Source organism: Pleurodeles waltl, chromosome 5 (assembly GCF_031143425.1).
Source record: "Pleurodeles waltl isolate 20211129_DDA chromosome 5, aPleWal1.hap1.20221129, whole genome shotgun sequence".
NCBI lineage: Eukaryota > Metazoa > Chordata > Amphibia > Caudata > Salamandridae > Pleurodeles > Pleurodeles waltl.
The window spans coordinates 1697482813-1697501208 of record NC_090444.1 but is presented as its reverse complement, the minus strand read 5'-3'; the positions used below and the strand labels follow the sequence as shown (position 1 = coordinate 1697501208).

At 45.8% G+C, this 18396-nt stretch overlaps 1 protein-coding gene across 3 annotated transcripts in view; it reads right to left on the bottom strand.

Moving 5' to 3' along the window:
• Positions 1-3843: 3843 nt before the first annotated feature.
• GCFC2 (GC-rich sequence DNA-binding factor 2) overlaps positions 3844-18396 on the bottom strand; it is a 236024-nt gene continuing 221471 nt past the window's right edge. For all 3 annotated transcript variants that reach the window (XM_069236040.1, XM_069236043.1, XM_069236041.1), the window contains 2 exons: positions 9985-10109; positions 3844-4434 (listed from right to left, as the gene is read on the bottom strand). In XM_069236040.1, the coding sequence (XP_069092141.1) occupies positions 4320-4434; positions 9985-10109 (240 nt within the window). In that variant the 3' untranslated portion in view covers positions 3844-4319. The remainder of the gene's footprint in view (positions 4435-9984; positions 10110-18396) is intronic.

Here is an 18396-nt window from a genome sequence, read left to right as displayed (position 1 = left end):
GGCGCATGCAGGCTCTGCATTGGGATTTGAGTTTTCAGTGGGCGAAGGAGAAACTGCATTAAAAGCCTTCATTCTGGTCCATCAAGGGGGAAGCTGGTACATGTCCTCTTGGACAACAGCACCACCATGCTGTACTGCACGAAGCATGATGGAGTGGGGTCGTGAGTCCTGTGCCAAGCGGCTTTGCACCTCTTGAACTGGCAGAACAGGGCATTTCTATGGCCGTGCACCACCTGACCTGATCATTAAACACCACAGTGGACAAACTCAGCCATCGTTGCTTAGTGGAGCATGAATGGCAATTATACTCAAGAGCTGGTCCAGGGTTCCTTCCAGCAATTGGAGAAGCATGGCTCAATCTGTTCTTCACCACAGAAATGTGCAGTGTCCAAACTTGTGTGTGTTTAAGTCCCCAAGGCAGTTCTTCCTCAGAGACTCCTTCCACTTAGAGTGAAGCTTGGGGACTCCTGAATGCCTTTCTGCCTCTACCTCTCTTATGCATATTTCTGAAGAAGATCAAGAACAACCGGGCCCAAGTCATCTACGTGGCCCTGGACTGAGCCAGGAGTGTGTGGTACTTTGAACCTATGGCCATGAGCATCTGTGCCCTGATCAAACTGCTAATTTGAGAGGATCTTCAGTCACAGCAGCCGGCAAGCTCCTGCATCTTGCCTAACACAATTAACATCTCCATGCTTTGAGTTTGACTGGCAACTTGACTGCTTTTGACCGCCTTCCATCCCAAGGCGGTAGATAACATCTACAGCCAGGTGTCTGCACCAAAGCAATTGAGGCTGGAAGCTCGTCGCTTGGTGTGCGCCTCAGCAAATTCAACCCCTCCAAGCTCAAATTGTCTGACATGGTGGTGTTTGTGCTCTCTTTGGCCCAGTAAAGACTTGCCAATGCTACTTTTGAAGGTTATTTGTTAGACACTTTGGCCATTCTGTGGTTACTTGATCCTTAGTCATCATTGAAATCAACTGTTGTGATGTGTTTTTTTTTAAGAGATTGACAAGTGTTTCCAACCAAGCCATTTGTGATACCTCAGTGGGCTTTTAATTTGGTCCTCACATTCTTGACATGCGCACTATTTGAAACAATGCTTAGTGGTCCTCTGTATCTTGTGACTCTGAAAACCGTTTTCCTCATATTGATATCAGCTTGTTGCATGAATTACACACACTGTCCACTCGGCAGTATTTTTTTCTGGACGTCATTTCTGCTGAAAGTTGTGACACCTTTTCACACTGGACAATCTATTACCCTTCCTGTGTTCTTTGCTCTTCTCATCCCTCGAAAGAGGAAGAAAAATTCCATTGTTTCGATTCCAAAAAAGCCTTGGAGTGATGGATCGATTGCACCAGGGGCTCTTTGTGGGGTTCACTGGAGCAAAGAAGTGTAAGTTAGCGCTGTAAAGAACTGGTTCAAGGTGAAATATCCTCTCCATTAAAATCTGCTACACACTGGCCAAAAAGCCGTCCTAAGAAGGCTTGAGGGCTCATTCCACCAGAGCCAACCCTGCTACTGCATTGCCATGCAGAGTTTTTGTCCTGGTAGTCTGTTCATATAGTCACAAAGCACTACTGCCTTGATAGTCAGGTCTGATGGGAGAGCTAAAGACCCAGGTTTAAAAAAAAAAATTGACGTAGCGCGACACTGTGCCCCATTTGGCATTGCCGCGCTCTGTCATCTTCAAAATGCAGGGATGCGCCGTACTTAATAGAATATGGCACACTCCTGTGTTGCCCCCTGCGCCGGCAGTAACGCAGCCACCCTTGTGCCATGGTGCAAGGAGGGCTGCATGGCAGGGGAGATAGTTTTTGTGCAGGAAGGGACAACTTCCTGCCCAAAAATAATCTTCAGTGGTGATTTGCTCTTTCTAGGTGTGCTGCAGAACACCTAGAGAGAACAAAAAACGAGGAGAATTTAAAGCATTTCTCCTCATTGTGGCGTTAGATTTTGGCGCTGCCTCAGGTTTACAGAAACTCGTAAATCTGGGGCAACTTCAAAATGCAATGGGTGTTGCTGTGGTTCACCCACAGCAACACTCACTGTACGCCCTTTCTACGCAAAGTGCTGTGTGTGAAGGGGCCGTATTTACAAGGTGGTGATAAGCCACAAAAAGTGCCTTACTGCCACTTTGTAAATACAGGGCACTAAAAGTGACGCTCCGGTGACGATAGGGCCTTTTAAATCTGTCTGTAAATTGCTTGTTTATCCTGCAGGATGTTTTGGTTTGAGACATTTCACAGACCCACTTCTTGGTAGGTACTGCTTTGATATCTTTCACAAGTTGAGGAATCTGCGTTTAGACATTCATCAGAAGAGCAAGCTACTTATCTTCAGAGGTTCTATCCACAGATGCATCACTAACTCTTTTACCTCCCTGTTCTGTGGAATGGACTATTTTCTACCTAGAAATGTCCTGAATTAGCAATCTTCTCGACATCTATTCTATTAAGATAATAGCTCTGTGTCAAACGGTGTGGACATTGTCCAGAAAGAAACTGGCATCAGTGCACACAGGTGGGGTTATATGTGGCTCCGGAGTTACTTCTGGGGCAGGAGGGAGAAAACGCAGAGCTGCACAAAGCCACCAACCGACATGCAAGGAAATTGTCTGCATTCAGTCTGGCACTTTTCGGGGAGGGGGGTGGGGGGGGGGGGGTGTGTGAATGGTTCATAAGGTGAGCAATGTGTAGTTAGAGTAAATAGCGTTATTGAAGTAACTTGTTTATTTCAGCTCATCTAAATCTGACAATGGTATTCTAGGAATTTACCACAAGGATGAATACTTCCTTTCTTGGGCAAATCCACATCTGTGCAATACATCCACCCCCCCCCCCCCCCCAACGCACACAATATTTTGAAAGGCAGCTTCATAAATCGACCTTTGTACTGCTACATATAATTAACAGGCTCTGGCCTAAAGACAGTTTTAGTTGGCTCACCAGCCTCATATGATTGATATAGTTCATAAATAAAAAAATACGTACATAGTGGGGTTGTGGGTCAGCCCTCTTCATTAATTGGTCTGTTCAGCTGTCAATCACATTTTACTTCTGACTCTCACATCATTCATGTGGCAGTGGGTTAGCCCATTTAGGCCATCGGTTCGCTTACAATTTGACAGCATCTAATCTGATCACAAGTGGACCTCAGTGCGAGGGATGGTGGGCTAATCAATACTTGTCAATTGTTAGGGTCGAGCCTGCGTTGCATGCGCTCGCGCATGCGTATCGCAGCGAGACGCTTTAGTTATTAGAAAAGGGCTCGGAGCCCTGTCGACGTCACGTCAGTGTGTTTGATTGGTTCGTGGGCTTGCCTAGTAAAATCTGCTTGCTTTCATTAGTGGAAGACATGCCCACGTCATGCCTTTTCCGGTGGCTAGCCCTCCTCGAGCGCAGCGTCCAAGTACAGAAAACATGCCAGGCTCGCTGATTTCGGTCGGATCGTGGACTACTTTTTCTCTGTTTTCCTACTGCGATTTCGCTTGGCAGAAGTTGAGCCCTTACACAGGTAATTTCACTTTTTTACGTACATAAAAGCACTTTTGCCGATAGATGAAAAGTCGGGTTAGGAGTTTACAACGTGATCAGCTCTAACATGAGCAAACGCGAGACCCGTTGCATTGCAAATGCTTGTTTGTTTTTTTCCATTCTTTATCCTTATTTTAGTCACTCGTGCTTGTTTAAACGGTCTTCAGATAAAGTTATAGCAATTCAAAGCCAAGAGTACCTTTTCTCCTTGCCAATGAGAATCATATTTCCCTTTTTATCAACTAAATGTTATATCTACATCTAAAAATTGAAATAATGTGTGAAAATAGATTAACTTTTTCTTAAGTGGCTTAAATAAGTAATTTATTCAAAATCTACATTTTAAACAAGTATTTTTGTACAACAAACCTTAAAAATACTGCATCATTTAATAAAATTGTCTGAACAGTTTATCAATGAATAAGAACACTTCCCCACAAACGTAGGAGTAGATTACAAGCAATGTATGGAGATACATCAAAACTATTTTGCATACATACATGATCCAACCATTACCCACTGAAATACCCCTGCTTATTTTATACAAATATGTATAAAAGAAATATAAACAACTTAAAACAGCTGCAAAAATTAGGAAAACAAATCCTGTTCTGCCAAGATTTTTCAATTTCGTTTTTTGCAGTTTGGGTCATCACAAAGTGCAAGTCATTCCTCATGCACACCTTGTTATTTTGGGATTCAAACTCGATATTTTACAACTTGTCTGTGATTGCATTGCTAAAATCCGAAGAGTTGCACAAAATGTTAAGTTGATAAACTTCACTTTTCCATCGCTGCCTTCAAGTTGTCAAGACCGTATTCCTTGATGAGGACATCTGCAGAATCCAGAGCGTTGATCTTGACCAAAAGAAGGACCACCTCTCCGGTCTCATCCCTAGAAAAGAAACACTTTAAATGTATACACAGCATGAGAACTGCTTCTGATGTGTTATTTACACTTATAAATAACAAATGTTCCTTTAAAATTCCACAAATGTAATTAATACTTTTGTGTTTGAATGAGCTCTAGAAAGCACCTACAAATGGTTAATTTACAAGCTAGTCTATCGGCTCCTGATGTGGTTAAAATGGATTACAATAAATGTGTATCTAATAGAGATCTCTAATGCAGATTCCTTACTTTAAAATAACCACCAGGTGTCAGATTGTATCAGGAAATCTTTCAAGCAGTACCTCTGCATGCCAGTAGGTGGCGTACTTCGGCTCCGTGTCTGAGCTAGAAGTGGCGTATGCAGTGCCGATAGAGGACTGACACCATCGACAGGACCCATTCTACATCGATTGTATCAGAGAACACGGGGTGGACAATACATTTTTTTTTGTTGTTCTTTGGAGCAAAAATGCAGAAATGGACATCTCTAGATGGACTGTGCTCTGTATTAAGATCTTCTATGCACCCCCTCCCCCAGGGCTTGCAGGGTCCCCGTCCTGGATATCTGTCATGCTGCTATGCAGGCATCTCTGCATTACTGCCTGGACAGTTAGGTCTGTCGTGATAGCCATTTGTCTTTTCAATTCTTCAGTACTTCCTGGTCTGAATCTATCTGCAGACCACTTCTGGGGAGGTATTGTTTTGGTATCTATTCTAAGATAAGGAATCTGCATCTAGAAATCTCTATCAGATGTGTAGGAAAGTATCTTTCTGTCATAGTTATCCCTGTTTTTGCCTCGTGTCAGTATGTTTAGACTGTAGTACACTGGGGTCCTGCCAGGAACCCAGTGTCAGTGTTCTCTCCCTTAAATTTAGTTGTACGTTAACTATTACACCCCACAATTAGCATACTGATGCACCCATGTAAGTCCTTAGTATATGGTACTTGGGTACCCGGGGCACTGGTACAACAGGGATCCCCCACGGGCTGCAGCACGTGTTGTGCCACCCCTGGGTGCCCATGCAAATTGACTACACGCCTGCCACTGCAGCCTGTCTGAAATGGTGCATGCAACTTTTACCTCAGATATAAGGTTTGCCTTACACCATGGTCACTGCATTTGACCCTGTAAGTCACCCCTAAAGTAGGCTCTTCAGCCTAAGGGCACGGTTCTATGTGTAAGGGCACTCCTGCATGAGCAGAGGTACACAAACAAACCCCAGACTCCATTTCCTGGATGTTGCAAGTGCGGGGAAGCCATCTTAAGGTATGTAGTGGACACTGGTCAACATGGGTTATCCTACTACATAATGGCTTCACCAAACATAGGCATGTTTGGTATCAAACATGTTGGAATCCTGCAGCTACACCAATTCCAATGCTAGTTGCATGATACCATGTACTCTTTTTCAGGTTCCAGTCTGATGCCTTGAGAATGTTCCAAGGTACAGAATCTGTGGCTAAACAGTCTCTCTACCAGGAAAGGCGTTACCGAATGTAAGTAACCTGTTCTATGGGAATTTTCTTCAGCCAAGGAAATCTGTAGACTGTGTACATGGAAGTCCATGTATAATTCTTTGGTTGAAAAATAAAGTAGTTGGTGTGAGAAAGTAGCCTCTTTCTAGCCTTGTTACCCCCACTTTAGGTCTGTTTGTGAGTATATGTCAGGGTGTTTTCACTGTCTCACTGGGGTCCTGCCAGCCAGGGCCCAGTGCTCATAGTGAAAACCCTATGTTTTCAGTATGTTTGTTATGTGTCACTGGGACCCTGCTAGCCAGGACCCCCAGTGCTCATAAGTTTGTGGCCTATAGGTATGTGTTTCCCTGTGTGATGCCTAACTGTCTCACTGAGGCTCTGCTAACCAGAACCTCAGTGGTTATGCTCTCTCTTTACAAATTGTCACTAACAGGCTAGTGACCAATTTTACCAATTAACATTGGCTTACTGGAACACCCTTATAATTCCCTAGTATATGGTACTGAGGTACCCAGGGTATTGGGGTTCCAGGAGATCCCTATGGGCTGCAGCATTTCTTTTGCCACCCATAGGGAGCTCTGACAATTCTTACACAGGCCTGCCACTGCAGCCTGAGTGAAATAACGTCCACGTTATTTCACAGCCATTTTACACTGCACTTAAGTAACCTATATGTCTAACCTTTACCTGGTAAAGGTTGGGTGCTAAGTTACTTAGTGTGTGGGCACCCTGGCACTAGCCAAGGTGCCCCCACATTGTTCAGGGCCAATTCCCCGGACTTTGTGAGTGCGGGGACACCATTACACGCGTGCACTACATATAGGTCACTACCTATATGTAGCTTCACAATGGTAACTCCGAATATGGCCATGTAATATGTCTATGATCATGGAATTGCCCCCTCTATACCATCCTGGCATAGTTGGCACAATCCCATGATCCCAGTGGTCTGTAGCACAGACCCTGGTACTGCCAAACTGCCTTTCCCGGGGTTTCACTTCAGCTGCTGCTGCTGCCAACCCCTCAGACAGGCATCTGCCCTCCTGGGGTCCAGCCAGGCCTGGCCCAGGATGGCAGAACAAAGGACTTCCTCTGAGAGAGGGTGTTACACCCTCTCCCTTTGGAAAATGGTGTGAAGGCAGGGGAGGAGTAGCCTCCCCCAGCCTCTGGAAATGCTTTCATGGGCACATTTGGTGCCCATTTCTGCATAAGCCAGTCTACACCGGTTCAGGGACCCCTTAGCCCTGCTCTGGCGCGAAACTGGACAAAGGAAAGGGGAGTGACCACTCCCCTGACCTGTACCTCCCCTAGGAGGTGCCCAGAGCTCCTCCAGTGTGCTCCAGACCTCTGCCATCTTGGAAACAGAGGTGCTGCTGGCACCCTGGACTGCTCTGAGTGGCCAGTGCCACCAGGTGACGTCAGAGACTCCTTGTGATAGGCTCCTTCAGGTGTTGCTAGCCTATCCTCTCTCCTAGGTAGCCAAACCCTCTTTTCTGGCTATTTAGGGTCTCTGTCTCTTGGGATTCCTTAGATAACGAATGCAAGAGCTCATCCGAGTTCCTCTGCATCTCTCTCTTCACCTTCTGCCAAGGAATCGACTGCTGACCGCGCTGGAAGCCTGCAAAACTGCAACATAGTAGCAAAGACGACTACTGCAACTCTGTAACGCTGATCCTGCCGCCTTCTCGACTGTTTTCCTGGTGGTGCATGCTGTGGGGGTAGTCTGCCTCCTCTCTGCACTAGAAGCTCCGAAGAAATCTCCCGTGGGTCGACGGAATCGTCCCCCTGCAACCGCAGGCAGCAAAAAGCTGCATTACCGGTCCCTTGGGTCTCCTCTCAGCACGACGAGCGAGGTCCCTCGAATCCAGCAACTCTGTCCAAGTGACTCCCACAGTCCAGTGACTCTTCAGTCCAAGTTTGGTGGAGGTAAGTCCTTGCCTCACCTCGCTAGACTGCATTGCTGGGAACCGCGACTTTTGCAGCTACTCCGGCCCCTGTGCACTTCCGGCGGAAATCCTTTGTGCACAGCCAAGCCTGGGTCCACGGCACTCTAACCTGCATTGCACGACTTTCTAAGTTGGTCTCCGGCGACTCCTTTGTGTAACTTTGGGTGAGCACCGTTTCACGCATCCTCGTAGTGCCTGTTGCTGGCACTTCTCCGGGTGCTACCTGCTGCTAAGAGGGCTCCTTGTCTTGCTCGACGTCCCCTCTACCTCCTGGTCCAATTTGCGACCTCCTGGTCCCTCCTGGGCCACAGCAGCGTCCAAAAACGCTAACCACACGATTTGCAGCTAGCAAGGCTTGTTGGCGTTCTTTTGGCGGGAAAACACTTCTGCACGACTCTACAAGGCGAGAGGGATCCGTTCTCCAAAGGGGAAGTCTCTAGCCCTTTGCGTTCCTGCAGAACCCGCAGCTTCTTCTGTCCAGTAGAAGCTTCTTTGCACCCGCAGCTGGCATTTCCTGGGCATCTGCCCATCTCCGACTTGCTTGTGACTTTTGGACTGGGTCCCCTTGTTCCACAGGTACCCCAGATTGGAAATCCAGCGTTGTTGCATTGTTGGTTTGTGTCTTTCCTGCCTTATTCCCCTATCACGACTTCTTTGTCCTTTGGGGAACTTTAGTGCACTTTGCACTCACTTTTCAGGGTCTTGGGGAGGGTTATTTTTCTAACTCTCACTATTTTCTAATAGTCCCAGCGACCCTCTACAAGGTCACATAGGTTTGGGGTCCATTGGTGGTTCGCATTCCACTTTTGGAGTATATGGTTTGTGTTGCCCCTATCCCTATGTGTCCCCATTGCATCCTATTGTAACTATACATTGTTTGCACTGTTTTCTAAGACTATACTGCATATTTTTGCTATTGTGTATATATATCTTGTGTATATTTGGTATCCTCATACTGAGGGTACTCACTGAGATACTTTTGGCATATTGTCATAAAAATAAAGTACCTTTATTTTTAGTATAACTGTGTATTGTGTTTTCTTATGATATTGTGCATATGACACTAGGTGGTACTGTAGTAGCTTCACACGTCTCCTAGTTCAGCCTAAGCTGCTCTGCTAAGCTACCATTATCTATCAGCCTAAGCTGCTAGACACCCTATACACTAATAAGGGATAACTGGGCCTGGTGCAAGGTGCAAGTACCCCTAGGTACTCACTACAAGCCAGTCCAGCCTCCTACAGTTGGTCAATCTTTTGGGTGAACACTCCCAAAAAAGGGGGAACCTCCACTTAAAGAAATACAAGTCAAAAGAAAGAATTAGCAATATGGCACATGCATGTCAAGGCCACAACTACACAAGTTCCACTTGTGTGCTGTGTTCCTAAAAGAAGGATGCAAATAAAGTAAACCACCTAAATGTTTTGCAGTATAGTTTAATCTATTTTGATACGGTGCAATTGCAGACTGACAAGGATCATCCTCATGGAAATGTGGTGCATGTCACAGTGTAGCCAGAAAAGAACTCCAATAACAAAGTACAGCCTCGATACAGTCACTTACTAGTCTTTTCACGGACCACAGTAACTGCAGTGCTGTCCTCGAAAATACTAAGAGGAGTTCAAGCTACCTTTTCATTACAATGCTCTCAAATACAGGGATGGATGTCGGATTTTGAAGCCATTTTAATGTGTAATGTGGAGTGTGAAGATTAAGCGAACGGCATAATTCACTTTAGAAATACCCAGCTTGTAATTTATAGTAAAAACTCTGCAAAGAAACGACTTTCCGCCTCCTTGCCTGGGGCTTCATACTTTGCAAACGAGGCAGGGAGGAGCTAGAGCAGAACGAAAAAATAATGACACGTAGTAGTGAACAAACAAGTCACGAGTGGAACATCTCAGAAAGCGTTTGTTTGCTTGTAAATGACTTGTAGTGACATTTAGAAAATTACACAAAACTTAAATATTATTCTATTCATTATGTTGCAATAAAACGCATTAGTTATGTTCCAGGGCAAGTGTATTCATTTTTCTTCTTAATTTTCTATTCTATTGGTTTTAAACAAAACCAACCAGATAATCAGTTTCACAGATGGCTCTCCATGATCGGCAATATTCTGTGCGTTACCTGTAATCGTTCTTGTGCATTAAATGTCCAAACTGCAATAAATGTTTGCTCATGTTCGCCAACTGAGGAATCGTGGATCGACTATTCAGACCTTTAAACCATCCTTCAGGAAGATATGAAACTATCTGTGGAAGGGGAACACAAATATGCATTAGCTCAAAACAAAGTATCTCGGAATAAGTAAATTAATCCCTCCTGTCAGAAATGTCACAGCGGAAGACGATGCAACCTTTGTAATTAATTACTCTATTTATCAGTATCATGCTAAACAATAACAAAGGTCATAATGGCTCTGTCAATTTTGCAGCCGGTTTTGACAACGGTGCGGGCCGACAATAGGAGCCAGTGGAATCCCATCTGGATGAAAGTGCTCTGAACATATTTCTTTGGGTTCTGGATATGGTATGCTACAATCTATAGGATGCCCTTAAAGGCTGGCAGTATGGAGTCTGGGAGGCCTCATACAAAAGCAAGTAAGAGCTTGAACAACAGTTCTGAAGTCTTCTTCACTTTCTTTAGAAAGAGTTGGTACCAGACAGTCTTTAATTTTTGGTAATGTGTACCATGAAGGTGAGGTTGGTGTCCAAGGTAAATCAAAGTAACTTGGAATGTGGTCATGTCTGAGGCAGGATGGAGACGAGCGGCTAAGGTCCTGGAACTTCGGCTCCCTTCAATTACTGTCAAGACTTATCTCTTGACAGAGGTGCTACAACTGGGAGCTTCCACCTCAGAACCCTTGCTCCTGTTTAATGATGCCGTCATTGACGTCCTACTAGGTACCTGGTCTAAAACCAGCACAGGGACTCCTGTGAACAGGACGATTATCAGTCACCATCGACACTCACCCGGGGACCCAGGTTTCTTGTTGCATCACTCCATCCCTGGGGGCTTGGTGGTCCAAGCCTCTACCTCCGAGGGTGCGTACACTTCCATCCACCTGGATAGAGAATCCAAAAGAATGGACTCACCTGTTAAGATGTTCTCTTCCACCAGCCTTGTATTGCGGTCTGTGAACAACACATGCCTTTTGAGCACTTAGTCACACAAGCTGTGGGATACGGTTCTGAAAGTGCTGCCACAGCTCCCATAGTAGGCCCAAGCTGTACTTTAAGCTGTTACCACTTGGAGAGACGCAGCAAAGTTCACAATCCATTGCAGACTGGACATGACCGTCCTGTTGGGCAGAGAGGTTTTATCGACTGTGTCCCTGAGATGTGACGCCTGGCTGAGGACATTTGGCTTTTCAAGGGATGTCCAAGCTTCCTTGATGGACATGCCATTTGATGCCACTCGTCTCTTCAAAGACAAGGCAGTGTCAGCGTTCAAGCTTGTTAAGGAGTCTTGGGCCACAGCCAGGTCATTGAGCCTCACGGCGGGCCCCCCGTCCCTTACCAGTCTGCCTTTTGACCCTTTCGCGGCTACGGAAGGGGCCTCCAACCGCACCTATGCCCGGCCAACCACCATGCTGCGCATGGTACCCAGCTTTGGCATGGCCAAGGGCGTCAGATCCATTGACCTCGTGAATCAGGTGGCCATCGGTCAGGGTAGTTAACTTGCCTCCAAACCTGTGCAGCCTCTAAACCTTCCTAGTCTGACTCTCCCTCACCATGGGCCAGTTGGTGTCAGGATTCCCTCATCACCTACGCCAATGGTAATCCATCATGTCAAACGGGTAGGCTTTGCAGATAGTCCGAAGGGACTACTCCCTCCCCTTTAAGACTATCCCTCCATCCATGCCACCATCTTGCGATCGGATGGCAGAGAATACTAGTCCCTTCTTTATGAGGAAGTTAGGGCTCTCTTGGCCAGGGGAGCCATAGTGAGGGTTCTCGTGCCAGAAGTAGGTTGTGGTTGCTATTCCTGCTACTTCTGGTCTCTAAAAAGGACAAGGGCCTCCACTCTATCCTAGACCTTCAGTCTCAATCTATTCCTCAAGAAGAAGTTAAAGATGCTCACTTTTTCTCAGGTCTTATCTGCCTCAGACCCAGGAGACTGGATGGTAGCGTTGGACTTGCAGGACACTTACTTTCATATCTCCATCCTGCCTATCCACAGACGTTACTTGCAGTTCATGGTAGGCCACGAGCACTTTCAGTTCACTGTTCTCCCCTTTAGCCTTACCAGTGCCCCTCGGGTGTTCACTAAGGTGATGGCGGTGATTGCGGATCATCGGCAGAGATCAGGGGTTTCAGTCTTCCCCTATCTCAACGTTGAAGGCAGACTTCCCCAGGCTGACATCTCCCACCTCCAGATAACAGCAGACCTCCTGCATTCACTGGGGTACACTTTAAACGTGCTGCAGTCACACCTGACTCCTTCCCAGATGCTCCCTTTCATCAGAGCTTGGGTGCAGTTTTGGGCTTATCCTCCCGAGCGGCAAGCTGAAGATATTCAGGCTATGATACCGATGTTTCAGCCTCTATCCTGGATTTCAGTGAAAATCACTCGGAGGCTGCCAGGCCTTATGGCATCCTGCTGGTATCGCATGCGAGGTAGCATATGCAACTGGGACCTGAAGTTCCAGTGGGCACAGCATTTGGGGAATCTCTCCAACAAGGTTCAGATCTCCGAGGGAACTACGAAAGATCTTTAGTGGTGGTGAACGAACCGTGATTAGGTCAGAGGCAGATCCCTTTCCCTTCCCCAACCAGATCTGACAGTAGTGACAGGTATATCACTCCTAGGATAGCACACACATCTGGGAGACGTGGAGATCAGAGGCATCTGGTCTTCGGTGGAATGCGGACTCCACATCAGCTTGTTGGAGCTTCGTGCAATCCAGTCAACATTGAAAGCAATTCTCTCTCTCTAGAAAGGGTAAGATGGTGCAGGTGTTCACGGACAACACCACCGCCATATAGTACTGCAACAAGCAGGGTGGGGTAGAGTTGTGGGTGCTTTGTTTAGAGGCTCTGCGTCTCTGGATGTGGCTGGAAAACAGGGCATATCCCTGGTGGTTCTTCATCTGGCGGCATCTCTGAACACCAGAGCGGACAAACTCAGCTGAAAATGCCTAGTGGATCACGAACAGCGTATTCATCTGGAAGCTACACAAGGTCTCTGTGCAGGCAGTGGGGAGAGCCTTGGTTAGATCTGTTCACCTCAGTTAGATCTGTTCGCCTCCACAGAGAACATGCAATGTGAGCAGTTTTGCACTTTGGAGTTTCCAAGGTGGCAATCGCTCAGAGATGCTTTTCACCTTGAGTGGAACACCGGCCTCCTGTACCCTTACCAGGACATACAACTTCTGCCCAGAGTTCTCAAGAACATCAAGTACGACCGGGCCCAGGTAATCTTTGTGGGTCTGGACTAAGCACGGAGAGTCTGGTATCCAAACCTGCTGAGCATGTCCATTGATCCTCCGATCAGACTGCCACTTTGGGAGGATCTTCTGTCACAGCGGCAGGGGAGGGTTCTGTACTTGAACCTGTCCACTCGCTGCCTTCCTGCGTGGAGACTGAACTGCGCCAGTTGACAGCTTTTGACCCTTCTCCACAAGTCTGTAAAGTAATCTTGGCAGCTAGGCATCCCTACATAAAAACGGTATACGCCTGTTGTCTGAAGAAATTTGTGGCATGGTGCCCGGATAAGTCTTTTGACCCCCTTTCTACCCCTCTCTCTGAGATTCTGTTGTTTATCCTTTCTCTGGCCAAGAAGGGGTCTGCTATGGGCACTCTCAAAGCTTATTTGTCTGCTATGTCTGCTTTTTTGAGGTTGCCTGTCTTTGTTTCAGTCCCCTATTGTAAATAGGTTCCCCTAAAGTCCTACACGTCTCTTTCCTCATTCATTATGCCCCAATGGGATATGAATTTGGTTTTGACATTTCTGATTCTTTCGAGCCTCTCCACAATTGTCCTCTCAGGCATCTCACTTTGAAAACCGCCTTTCTTGTGGCTATCACATCTTCCGGCGGTGGGGGAGGGAGGGCCTGTAAGGGAGTGGAGGCATTGGCATCATCCACATCCCCCTACCTTTCTATTTATCCTGATAAAGTGCTTTGCACTAGGGCCTCCTTTCTGCCAAAAGTGAATATGCCCTTTCATGTAGGCCAATCCATCACTGTGCCTACTTTTTACATACCCTCACATCCTCTAAGGAAGAGGAGAGACTCCACTGTTGGCGTTCTACCTTGATCATGCAAAACAGTTCTGGGTGGATGACCAACTCTTTGTAGGTTATGTGGGTGCGAATTAAGGTGAGGCAGTGAGGAAGTTTACCACCTCCAGATGGATCATACTCATTAATACCTGCTATGCACTGGCCAAAAAGCAACACCCTGAGGGTTTGTGCACTCATTTTACCTGAGCTAAAGCTAAAACCACTGGGTTAGCATGCGTAGTTCCAATCCTTGGCATTTGTTAGGCGGCTATGTTGGCATCTCTGCACACATTTACTAAACACTACTGCCTGGATAGTCAGGTCTGTAGGGACTGTCACTTTGCCCATTCAGGCCTGCAGGACTTTCTAGTATGAATTCAGGTCACAGACCCATCTCTGAAAATGGTTTTGTTTGGTATTGATTCAGAGGTACAGAATATGCAACTAGAAGTCTCTATCAGATGAACAAGTTACTTACCTTTGGTAACGCCCTGTCTGGTAGGTGGAGATACCTACAACAGACTCAGCGCCGATTGACACCACCTAACAGAAGGCAGGAAGACTGTTCATGAAAATCTCTGGATCCAGTCTGACACCTGGGGAGAATTCAAAGGTAAGGAATCTGCAACTAAATATTATCTCTACCAGATAAAGCATTACCAAAGGTAAGTAACTTGGTATACATGTTGCTGTCCTGTGGATGATCCTGCACCTTATATCCTGGCTATCTTACTCCTCTATGCCTGTTTCATCCCTTCTTAACCTCACCTGAGTGCCTAAGATACACCCTCCTCAGTAACCACGGTAGGGGGAGCAAGAAGAAGTATTCAGTCTACTGGCCTCACCCAAGCTTTCACACCAGTCTATAGCATCATGGGGCTGGCTAGTATTTTAAAGGGTCCAGCGACCCCTCCTGTTCATCCAGAGGCCTAAACCATAGTAAAAGTACCCAGGATCCGATCTAGGAGGCAAGACTTCTGCTGCCATCGGAGACGGCATCATACGGCACCCATCTGGCTCCATGTCGGAGTGGGCGATCACAATGGGGATAGCACCGCCCATGGGTGCGGACAGAGGTAAGAGCATTGGCAAAGGTCTGGGTGGTACAACCGATACTGGTCCGGATCCTTGGGTGTCCCTCGGCGTCGAGGCCGAAGAAGTCGCCGCAGAATCTGAAGGGGCTTCTTCTGACTGCATAGGGCTCGAAGGAGTTCCAGTGTTGTCCGGCTGCCCACAAATTAGGTGCATGGCCTTCCTCTTGACCAACATTTCAACTTGCATGGAGACGAGCTTCGAGTTGCCATGAGTTCCAGGGACGACTCGTTCGAAGCCTCAGAATGCATGGCTCAAAACTCTGAGCATGACTTCGGGTCCTGGGTGGTCGCGCTCGAGGCACCAAAGACACGCGACTTGCAGATCCGTCATGGATATCGCCTGAGGACAGGATCCACAGGGCTTGAAGCCAGTCTTTCTTGAGGACTTCATCCTCAATGCACCAAAAAGTAAAAAGTGATTGAGGGGTAGCTCTCTTTGGATCAACGCTTGCTGGCACGGAAAGAAAAGAACTAATGTCAGTCCACCGGGGTGGCGTCTACGTAGGAACTGCAAAGTCAAATCCAGTGCATACGATGCTGAAAATGGATGTTGAGGGATACTGCTCAAGAAAATCTTCCGGAACCAGTCTGACACCTGGGGAGAATTCAAAGGTAAGGAATCTGCTACTAAAAGTGTCTATCAGATTATTGCAGACAGCAGAGGATCAGGGCTGTGACCCCATGCCAGGCAGAAAGGAGTCTAAAAGAAATGTAGTCAGTGGACTTAGGTAGCAGCACAAAGCACTTAGTAATAAGGGCAGAACTACTGAACTCTCACACGCTTCAGTATAAGAATAGAAAGAAACATCATCATTGAACGAGGAGACCTGGAAGCAGGAAAGTTCAGAATCAGCTACAGGATAGCAATCCGTATGTGGCAGACAGTGGAGGATCAGGCCCATTACCTTCTGCCAGGCATAAAAGGTCTCCATGGGCCACTCAGTTAATGGACTGACACAGCAGCATAAAGCATTTTATAATAAGGGGAGACAGGACCCCGCCTGCCAGGCAGCAAAGGACTCTAAAAGCCAAAAACATAATGGACTGATGCAATACCACAAAGCACTTAATAATGGGAGGGCTACTGAGCTCTTGTAGCTCTTCAGTTTACAAGAAAAGAAAGAAATCTCATGAAAAGCGGAGACCTGGAAGACAGTAGAATTGAGATCAGCTGTACAATGAACTTAATTCCCCCTATAGTAAGGAATCACATAACAACCAGTTTTAATGCCTTTTAACATAACTAATGATTTAAATATTTGTACAATAAACCTTTTCTGATTCTAAGCAGCTCGTCAAAGACTCGTGGGAAAAGAGCCACCAGTTGTTGATGCTGGAAGGGGAACTAGATGGAGGGTTGGCAGGAGAGCTTGTTTCTCATGTTACTGGAAAAGTAAGGTACATTACCAAGAGAAGGATGTAACTGGAATACAATTTAAAATGTAGAAGGCAAGACAAGTCAACATGCAAAGCCAGGTATTTATTTGTGATGGGATAGAGGTGGGTGGAGACATGCAGAAGGAGCCTTCCAGGAGCGATCAGGTAGACGATGCATTTCAGGACAGAAGGGACATTTAGCTAAATCCATTCATTTTGGGGGGAGCTGGGGAGAGAATGTTATCCTCAGGAAGCTCTTACTTTTTCAAGCAAGGCTTTTTAAAGCGGTCGGATGTTCTGGATTAATAAATTGGCCAGTAAAGGACTTGGTGAGAATTAATTCAAGGTCAGATATGTCTTAATATGTAAAACCCCAGAATACTTAGATGGTCTAACCTTCTTTTTCATATCACTGTGCGTCTGGTGTAATATGCCCTTTAGTACAAATGTTGAGTGTGGTTCATACCGCCCCTCATGTTAAAGGTCTATGTAGGCTCTAGCAATATAGTCAAAAGATGGAACCAGGAGTGGAACTCAGGTCAGAACACAAGTCACCAACCTACGTTCACTAGACCAGATCTCCTTCAAGGAGACTTGAGCCTTATATACAAAAATGGCAGAGCCAGTCACATGCTCTTTTCTGAAAGGGAGCAGAGCTGACCTTTAAACCCAACTCAGTAAATCTCAACCCAAAAGAATGAGTCACAGTACAACATCACTAAATACATATGTTATTTGATGATCAAACCTAGACTCTAAAGTGGCTCCAAGCTACATAACTTCTTATTTGACTATATCACAAAAATTACCCGCTAGGCAGTATGGTAGCTCATGAGAGCAAGTACTGGTTATATCTGTTATGTCCTGCATATCAGAGGGTGGAGTGCCACCGGGCATACTCAGAGTTTAAACATTTCAAAACAGGTACCATGAGTACTAGTAAGTTTGGTTGTCGTGTCACCCATTTCTTTCCATTCTATATGCTTACAATGTGGTACCATAGTACCATCCAAAAGATCATTTACAAAAAATATCATCACATTGGAGTTAACTGACAAACAGCCAATATGGTAAACAATATTTGGGAGACTATTTATTTCAGACAATATTTCTGTCTATTATAGTCTGGAATACATCTGCTATTACATGAAAAAGTGGCATTAGCAAGGACTATATAACAGTTCATTATTACATTGAAATGGCAATCTGAAATGACAAAAATACAATGCTGACTGATTAAAGCAGTCTTGCAATCTTGATAGTTCTCCTTTAAGGAAACTTTAGCCAAAGCTTCATGCTATAGTCACCATTAACATTTGGCCAATCTGGACTGTGTTTTAATTTCCCCAGCTGCTGATTAAACAGGGTGTGATCGTATAGTTATCATTTTGTTTTTAAATGAAAAAAGTGCTCAGCGTATCCCATAGCCATGTGTGATACTGTAAGGATCAGCTGAAGACAACAAGGATAACTTCATTTTGGATGGATCTACCTACATGTCAGTCAATACTGTCCCAATCCCCTCATGTGTTTATGTTGATTGAGCTCCAAAGATCCCCAGTGTGAATTAAAATGAAGACATAGTCACATGGTTTGACTTAATTATTAGACTGATTAAAGTCAGACGCATGCGAATAAGTTGTATCTACCCAAATATTCAGGTCTTCTAAAACACACTTAATGTTAGTGGTTGTCCAATGCCAGTCGAGAAATCACCTCAGAAAATAAATCCCAAAGCTGAGCAAACTAGTCCAGAAGTCAGTAAGCCAATGTTCATACTCTACAATGTGGAGACAGCTTACACTAAGCAAGCAGAGTTATCAGCTGGTTATCAGCTGGTTAT